This window comes from Columba livia, chromosome 2 (assembly GCF_036013475.1).
Source record: "Columba livia isolate bColLiv1 breed racing homer chromosome 2, bColLiv1.pat.W.v2, whole genome shotgun sequence".
Lineage (NCBI taxonomy): Eukaryota > Metazoa > Chordata > Aves > Columbiformes > Columbidae > Columba > Columba livia.
This window is the reverse complement of record NC_088603.1, coordinates 142,128,866-142,138,390: the sequence shown is the minus strand read 5'-3', so window position 1 is coordinate 142,138,390 and position 9,525 is coordinate 142,128,866. Positions and strand designations below refer to the sequence as shown.

The following is a 9,525-nucleotide window of genomic DNA, read 5'->3' as shown; positions in this document are numbered from 1 at the left end:
CCAAGCACTTTTCAGACATTGTGAGGAAGAGATAGTTATATGAAGGTGATGCAGAAACAGAATGAGATGGCCTTCGTGTCATACAATCAATTCACATTATTTATTAACAATCAAGTCACCATAGACTAGAAAGTCTTCCTAAAACATGTTGATAATCATATCACATAAAACGCACGATTTTAAAGGATTAACTATACCATTGAAATTAATATTAAATAACACAGGCATAAGTTTAAAAGCACATGGCATATTTATTTGGGAATATTCATTTCCAAAGTAAATCAAAGTTTCCTGTATCACAAAATGATATTAAACTCAAAAATATGTCACAGAAAGTTTTGCTCATTTATTAGTCTACTTCAGTAAACCGAAAACTAAATTTGAAACCATGGCAGTTACTTGTATTTATCAGGTGAAAGGCTGTGAAAAGGTAATTTCTATGAAGCACAGATGTTGAGCCTATACTACTCAAACACTTTACAGTGACCAATCTTATTCGACATGAAGCTCATTTTCTTCTTTGCCAAATCACTTTGTCAATTCAATACATATTCCATCCGAAGTGGGCTATTAATAAGCAATCTGGAGTCAGAAATCAATAAGGAAAATACTACTGAAAGAGCTTCTCTCCATCCCATGACGGTTACTTTGAATGGAGTTCTGTAATACAGAACGTCAATGAAGATACATCAGATCAGTGCCACTGGTTTTGTAAGAAAATTATTTATAGACCATTTTTCCAAACGCCCAGCACTTCTTCTGGTCCGGACCGCTAGACTTGTTCATATGAATAATCTAAAGCTTAGAAAAGTTTAAGAAGTTAAGACTCTGTCGTGTGTCACGGGCAAGAAAAGTGAACTATGAACACTAATGTGCAGCGTATCTTTCAAGCCTTCAACACACCTGTTTCTCAATACAGAAAACACCTCAAAAGTCTTAAACCCCCAAAAACCGCAAAGGCGAGTGTGCGCCTACGGTGTACCCGCACAGGCAGCCCCGAAGGGCCGGGGGCGGTCCGCGGCAGTGAGCCCGGAGCGGCGAGGGCAGCCGCGTGGGGACGGCGCCCGGGGGGACGGCGGGGCCGCAGCCGGCGCGGAGCTACCTACGGGGTCCTCCGCAGGAACTTTCTCGTCTTTTCCCCCCACACACTTTCTGCGATCCTCGGGTACTTACTGCAGCCCAGGCTCGGCATGAGTCTGTTCACACGCGCTACACGCAGAAAGTTGCTTAGTGGTACGGCGTTCGCAAGCTGGTTTATGCTGCTCTCCCGGCGCTACTTCAACTTGAAAAAACATGAGTGATCTACCCCCGAAACTCGGAGGAACAGTTTGAAGAATCTACGGGAGGCAGCAAGAGCTCCAAAGGAGCAAAAAAGCGAGACAGTGAGGAGCCTGCTCACTCCGCATCAGAGCAGCTCCCGGCGGTCGCTCTTGTCCCCTCTCTCCCCAACCTCAGCCTCTTTGGCAAAGTTTCATCATTCGGTCCGTACTCTGGACTCCCTATTGCTCCCCACAGCCATCTCTCTCGCGTCTCCCAATAACGAGATAAATAAAAGTCTGTTAGAGGGAGCCCCCCTCAGGAAACTTACGTTTGATCTGCCTGGGTTTGCTCTGTTTCCTTCGGGACATGCTGCTCAGCTGCCGCTCCTGCCTTGCTCCAGGTACAGGAGCGGAGCTGGGAGGGGACGGGGATGGAGTGAGGGTGACAGATCAATAGACGGGATTCATTGAGGAACCGGTGGCCGCCTTGAGATGCAAAGTCAAATGACAGAAAAACAGGGAGAGGGAAAGAGTGTGTGCGCGTGTGACAGAGGAAGAGGGGAAGAGGAACGGAGATCGGGGTGGGTGAGACGGGGAGCGACAATGAGGGGAGAGAGAAACAGAAAGAACGAAGGGAGGGAGCAGGGGAAGGCGCAGGAGGGGGGGGAGAGGAGGAAGGAAGGGAGGGAGGGAGGGAGGGAGAGAGGGAGGGAAGGGAGAGCTTGGCTCCTCGCTCTCTCTCTCCCTCTCTCGCCCGCTCTCCGCCGTTGCCGTGCCGCCTCCGCTCCCCGCGCCGCGCTCCGCTCCGACTGACAGGCGGCGGGAGGTGCCGGCGAGGGAGGGGGCGAGGGAGGGGCTTTCCGGGACGGGGGGGCCGAAAGAGGGGGGCGTTTGTCCGTCAGGCTTGACGGGCAGTTGCTGCTACCAGAGACAAGTCCGCATGCAAATCGCCTCCTGCCCGAGGAGCGCGGAGTGCAGAGGCGGGAGGCTTCAATTGTCCCGGTTCTGTCAGGGCTTCTGGTAGCGGGGAGAGCTGCAACTTTCCTGAGAGTCCACGGCAGGAGAACGGGCGAAGAAACTCCGTGACAGCCGGCCAGCCGGCACGAGTTGTGGCGCCCCGCACAGGGACTGCGCCGGGGTGTCCTGGCAGAGCCGGGCGGCTCCGCGCCGCCTCGGCCTCAGCGCTGCCTGCGGGAAGAACAACGCTTCCTCCTGCGCTGGCCTCTAGGCCGGGAGATCCCGGAGAGTCCAAGGCTGGGCGGTGAGGGCGGAGTTTTCCTCCGCCAAGCCGGAGCGGGTTCCACCACCGCAGGACAGTGGGATCCCGGCCTCGCCTCGCAGGTGCCTCCAGGGGCGAGAGCTGAGGCGGGGGCGCGCGGCCCGGCACCCGCGAGAGGCAGCCGTTAACGGGCGCGGGGCACGCGCCAGGGCAGGGCCGGTGTCGGCGGGCGGGCAGGGCGCTGCGGGGCTGCCGGTGCTGCCGTGACACATGGCGAATGTTCACGGTTGTCCAACCGCTGGCAGCAGCCCACAGTAGCTGGTGGGTCACGGGGAGTAATGGCGGTGTGGTCATCACTGTTTGCCCGCGGCTTTGATCTTTTTTTGACTGCTAGATGAGACGGAAAGATAAGCCAACGAAGTACCTGGACTTTAATTAGTTTTCCCCTTCTAAATAGTGGTAACAGAGAAATTTTGTTTCTTGCACAATAGAAACCAACATCTAAGGCTTCTGTTACTGATAACAATTAAGTGTTCTGACAAAACTACATCGTTAGTAATCCTCACGTTTACAGTCTGTGTCTTTAGGACAAAATTTCTCTTGAGCATTCTGTTTTAATGACCTAAAGCCTCTAATTTACATACACAGTTGTAAATGACCTGTTCTGAACAGACTGTGTTCATTGTGTTTGTTAGCTTTGCAGGAACGTTACCAGATTCTCAGTGTTGTCAAACATCAACTTTGCAAAAATCGCGGAAAACAAAAACCACACACAAACAAAGAATCAGCCTGATTTCACTGATGTCAAGTAAGGACACTTGATACTGAAACATCTTTATTACTGCGTTTCCAGAAATTCCAGATCTGACACATGGACACACTGCAACATTAAGTGTTCTTACAGCTTCACTAACAGGAATTAAATTATTTATGTTCAGGTAAAGTGTTAAGCATTTATTTAACTCTTTCTTCTGCAGCCCAAATACTCTCAACAGAAACCGTTTTCAACTTGACCTCTCAAAACTTTTCAGTGATTATTTGTTTGGCCAACATTACATATAAACATATAAACACCAGGCTCATATAAACACCAGGAATTCTAATATGGAAATGCACTAAAATTTTTCATCATACTGTGTTAGAAAATAATGCTTGTAAATGATAAGTAAATTATAAGTGAATTTACAAAACCACTTTTTTCTTTTCTTTTTTTTTTTTTACAAAGAGAGTATGGTGGAAACAGTGACCTGTATTAAAATTTGTTCAGATACTTTACGCAATCTGATTAAATAATATAGACTTTCCATTTAGCTGAAGGGATTGTGGTGTGCCAAATTTATATTTCAGTTTCTTTCCTTAAGGTGTAGGCTCATAGTTAAGTACCAAGCACTAGTGGTAGTGTCTTCATGAAGGTATTTTATGGCAATAGATTAACATTATAACAGTACACCAAATAAAACACTTTGCTACGGCTCTGTTGCAGAATTCGACTCAAACAGAGGCTTGAATGGATGGAATACCTATCTTTCGAATTTAAGTTAATATTTGATCTTTACTCATTCTCATCATTTCCTTAAATCTTATTTCAGTTCTCTGATCAGAATTAGCAATGTCTTTTCCTTCACATAGATTGACTGTTCGTTTCTGCTTCTGTTTTTTTGCCTTTGTCCCACACAGTATTTTCAGTCTAAACAGGTAATTTGACAGATACCACCTTTAAACTTACTGTTGTTTAAATGTAAAAGAATGGAGTTGAGTAACCTGTTTCCAACATTTGGACAATATACAAACTGCAATGTGTAAAACATTGTTCAGCCACTGTAACTTAAAAATTAATATACTTTACATGTTATAAAACAGTTATAAATAAGTGATGAACAGCAATGTGAAATGAAGCTGTGCTAGAATCTGTATCACAAATAAGTGCTTATTCTTACACACTGTTTAGGGTAAATTACATAAGAGCACCACTATTATGCTGACTCTTGCTTTCGTAAATATTTAAGCAGCAATGTAAATTAAGTTACATATTTTGTCTATTCTGAGGCATCTTAATGCCGTGTTCTACTTTGTCAGCTCAAAACAGGACATAAAAAGATATATTATTTCTTTGACTATTCAGAGAGATATGTTTGATCACTTAGAGGGTTATTACACCTAGTCATTTTAGCATATTTGAGACTTGTTTACCTAAAGGTTAGAAAGTTGGTTATGAAATTCCAGAAAGAAACATATTAAAATGCAATTAGTGATGCAAATTAATGAACTAACTCACAAAGAAACTTTCATTTAACCCTTTTTAATACTGCATGAAAAGTACTCATTTTCTTCAGCAGAATGAGTAGCTCGTAGCGTATCCCAGGCGAAAAAAAACACTAGCAGGCCGTGCCTAGTGGCTGAGGCTGGGCCAGGACACAGCTCGAGTACTGCACGTGATCACTGATGCTGTGCAGTAGTTAACCCAGTCTGCACTGCTGCTCACCAGGAGCTTTTTCCAATATGTAGTATTGGCGAGGCTCTGTTGGTGGGCAGGGGCTTGAGTCATATGGATTCAAGCTGAGGGGCATAGCTTTCCCTTAGGGCTCGAGAACAGGCCCAACATTTTCTGTTAACCTGCAGAGAGAGTCATTTGGAGTAAACTTTTAAAATCTGATAAATTACCTTTTGCGGCACCTCAGCTGCAAAATTTAATGAACTGCTGTAGCAATAATGATGTCCACACCAAGGCTGCAGTGTTCGTGCCATTCGCTGGCTCTTGCTGTTGGATATTGGCTGTAGCAACCAGACAGTGCTCAAAAAGTGCTTTGCCAGCATGGCCGGGAGCAGGTGACCCTTGCTAGGAGGCAGCTACAGCTGAGCATGAAGGCAGGGGAGGGTGGTCTCCAGTTTTTGTACTGAGGGAATAGTGGCTATTATCTGTCCAAAAGCTGAGGGTACAGACAGAGAAGTGATGGAGTAAGAATAGTTTAAAAATGTAGTGCTCTTCAACCAAAATTGGGTGTGGGCAGTGGTGTCCCATTTCAGAAGTCATATGCTCTTAGTTAATCACAGTATCTCAAGAAGAAGATAATAACCTCTGCAGAAGCACAATTCTTAACCATCTTGAACTTCATCACTTCCAATTGACTATAACTTAATAAGATTCTACAAAGATTGATGTAAACCCTCCAACTGAATAGTTATCACAGTTTGGAACTTAAATTCTTGAAATACCTGTACTCTGGCAAAGAAACTAGGAAAATTGCAGCTTAGATTTCCATGGTCTTAACATGTCAGCAACTATCTTACACACAGATAACATGCATGCTTTTAAAAACAATGTCCTTTGGAGAACACTTAAGTGATTTTAAAAACAACATTTCCCTTCCCTCATTGAGAAAAGGAAATACTAAAATATTGAAATATTCTCTTGGCAGCAGAATTAACCTCTTCACCAGCAAGTATGGATTACCTATCTTTTTTTTGCAAAAAGGGGTGTGCACTGAGTGAAGTCACTTCAGAATTCTCACATAAATCTGGATATGGGCTATTTTACACAAAGATGCTGATATATAATGACAATATCCCAAAGTTTAGGCAGCAATTTGATTTGGAGGAAAATACAGTAGATTTCTGGGATGTACACATACATAATCAAGTTCTGACCATTTGAAACACCCAGGAAGAGTGTGTAATGTTAAAAATGTAATTGCATATGTTTTGTTGGACTCTAAGGTTCTATTTCCTTTATAAGGACTTGGAGTCTAACATGACCTTAACCATAGTGTTTGGTTCTTTAACTCTGAATGAATAATAAGAAAAAGGTGCTATTTTCCCAAGTATTATCCACTTACGCTGTTAGAAAGATATATGGCATAGTTTCTTGTGACTTTATTCCTCACTTTCTTTGGTCAATAGTAAAGTAGTTAGATGGGCCTTGATGTTATTAAGGCTCAGAATTAATACCCTTATAACATGAATATGGGAAAATTCATACATTTCCCAGGTGTTTGAAAAATCTACAGTTTATTCTAATTTAATAATTTTGAGATTTTCTGTGTGGTCATGCTAGACATACTTAGATTCTATGACAACAAGAAAACAGATTTAAATATATCACTAAGCACCTGAAAGATTATCAGTCTAAGCCTTGAATTTAGAAGTAAAGCTTCCTCTGTCTTTTAAAATAAGGAAGAAAAATGTGTTTCTATATGACATAAAGGAAAAATGCTTCAAGGCAGATTCCTCATGTGTGCAGGAACCTACAGAAGATCTAAGGATGTCCAAAGAGAATGAGTGAGACCAGTGAATTTTATTGCCCTTTCAACCAGTCCTGTAAACAAGTTAGAACTGAATTACTACTACATTTTTTGTGAATGTTTTCCTCCTCAGGAGTGATCACAACCCTGCAGTGAAGTTCCTGGCTGCAGGATTTCAATGGATGCAGCAATGTAGGAAGCCAGACACACAGAGTGCTGGAATCAGTGCTGAGTCAGACTTCATGTTGATAGTCCAGACCTTTGTATCCATTCTGGGAGATCTGCCAGTGTTTAGAGGCCAAAACCTGTGTCCACTCCATATGGAAGGAAGGAGGAGGAAGAATGGCATAGAAATAAATGGTGACCTCAGAAACTTTCTGGATTCCTAAGCAGACTTTCCATAAAAAGGGTACTCTTTGGATTTTGAGTTCATTTTTGTTCGGTGCAAAGCTTAGTAATTTTTTTGTATGTCAGTTTCCTGTCTCTTTTCATGTATTTATTTAGAGCAGAAGTCACTGCGCTCTTTCAGTAGTTGTTATGCAAGATACTTTTCCTCTCACATTAAAATTTATATCTTATTTGTTATCCAGAAATGGTGGCAAAGATTATTCTTCATTTCCTGACTGGATGCTTTCTGATATTGCTCAGGTAATCTTATGGATGAACAAACTCTTAGTCTACCAAACTGCTTAGACTTTTGAGGCAACTTTAAATCAGAATCACAGAATAGCCATCATAATTCTCTTCATAATAATGTAAAATACTCTTTTTTCACTGCACAGGATTGCAGTAATATCCTGGAAAAATTTGCATTTACTTCTGAAAAATTATACATGCAAAACAGCTCCTAATTTTGACATTCATGTTCTCCTTTATAGAAAAATATATCTTGAGATTGGCAAAATTCTACTGCAAAAATGACTTGCACAAGCTAACATGTAGTATGCCATGCCTTCAGCTGGAAAAGAAAATTCAGTAGCTGTGGCGTAGCTAGAGAAACCTTTTTGACTGAAGAAAGCTAAAAACATGGATGCGTATTCAGAATGAGATATTGTAGCACACATACAGCAGCATCTGGAGTGCGGGGTGGAAGGCACAGTGTCCTATGAGGAAATATTTCTGGATGCCTCACGTGTCTGAAATGCAGCCATTCACCCCCACTGCTTACAGATGGCCACTGAAAACTTAGAAATCTACTGAAACATGTATATAATCCCATACCACATTGCGAATTTCTGCCAGTAGCAAGATTGTGCAGCCCACAGCAGCAGTATCTTACTGTTTTGGCATGTGCATGGGCTTCAGAGGCCACTTTTGTTAAAGTCAGAGGACTTCTCTACATTCCATGACCTTACCCTGCCAAGGAGCATACTGCCCTTAGCACAGTCTTAACACTCTACAGTCTGAGCTTCTGAGAGAGGCACCTTCCTCAGACCCATAAACAGTAATGTGGCATAAATTTTCTTTCAGCTTCTAAGCACAGAGAGGGAGGAATTTGGAAGAAAAAAAAAAAAAAAAGGAAAAAGGAAGGAAAAGGCAAGGAATGGTAGAATAGCAGAAACAGAAGGAAAAAGGGAGGACAGCCGTAGTGCCTTTAAAATCTTTATTTCTATCTTTATTTCTTTTTAAATAAGCCAACAGTAATATTTCATGTAGACATAGCATAACTCTGAAAAGATAACACTAATATTGTCAAATAACTGTTTATGACTTTAGAGTACAACACTCATAAAGTAGTGACATGAGTATAAAGCGCAACTGTAGTTGCAGAGCTTGAACTAAAGTAACTTTTTCTCTTCTGCTTGGTTTTCCATTCCACTGTAACTGCTATGTAGCACCCCTTTTTGGGAGCAATTTGTGGTGTCTGCATCATTGCACATAGCCAAATTAGATATTGTGGGCACCTTAGTTTGCCTAGTTTTGAGGAGGGAGGTTGCATACACATTAGCATCTCAACAACACACATAGAAGCATGAACAAGAGTTTAAAAATATTAGAAACCTGTATGATGACCCCCCTGTAGGTACAGTGCTGCCTGTATTGGATCTACCACTTTACCGTTATGGCTTTACAATCACATTCATCAGCTTTGAAAACGCAGTTTTTCTTCTGCTATATATCCATCTAATGGATGTTCTTAGACAAATGCATAATGAGAACTGCTAGAGTCTATGGTATAATCTGTGCTTATGTCCTATCTGTTCGTCATATTGTATAAATGAGGCTCCCCCCACTCGGATGGGTAGCATAAGCTGCCCTCTGTATGTATCAGAATTGGTATTGATTACTGATGTAGGGATCACATAAAACTGCATCAACATCGTAATAAATAGGAATTAATAATAAAATGTATTATAAAAGCCTCAAAATCTATGCCAGCATAGCATCTTTATTTGAGATTTTAGGTTCCTCTCAATAGCATGGGCATGTTTTGGTTTATTAAGGGAGTGTTCATAATTTATGCAACTCTTCAATTTATGCCATTATCCTATAAATATAACCAACTACCTTAGAAAGGAAATGTTACCATGCAAACAGTCTTTCGGAAGTGAGACTCTCTAAGGCAGGGGTGGCAAACTCATTTTCACAGGGGGCCACATCAGCCTCACGGTTGCCTTCAAAGGGCCAAATGTAATTTTAGGACTGTATAAATGGAGGAGTAGTTACATTTGTACAGTCCTAAAATTACATTAGGCCCTTTGAAGGCAACGGCGAGGCTGATGTGGCCCCCTGTGAAAATGAGTTTGACATCCCTGCTGTAAGGTTTTCTGCCTTCAGATCCAGGTGCTTACTTTGCAGAGTAGACTTA

The 9,525-nt window shown here is 42.4% G+C and overlaps 1 protein-coding gene across 7 annotated transcripts in view; it reads right to left on the bottom strand.

Moving 5' to 3' along the window:
• Window positions 1-2,065, bottom strand: part of ZFPM2 (zinc finger protein, FOG family member 2) — a 311,941-nt gene extending 309,876 nt beyond the window's left edge. For 4 of the 7 annotated variants that reach the window (XM_065054232.1, XM_065054235.1, XM_005510549.4 and 1 more), the window contains exon 1: window positions 1,589-2,065. In XM_065054232.1, the coding sequence (XP_064910304.1) occupies window positions 1,589-1,628 (40 nt within the window). In that variant the 5' untranslated portion in view covers window positions 1,629-2,065. Of the gene's footprint in view, window positions 1-1,173; window positions 1,569-1,588 lie in introns of those variants that run through there. The other 3 variants (XM_065054234.1, XM_065054236.1, XM_065054233.1) reach the window with 3 other exon arrangements.
• Between the last annotated feature and the right edge of the window lie 7,460 nt (window positions 2,066-9,525).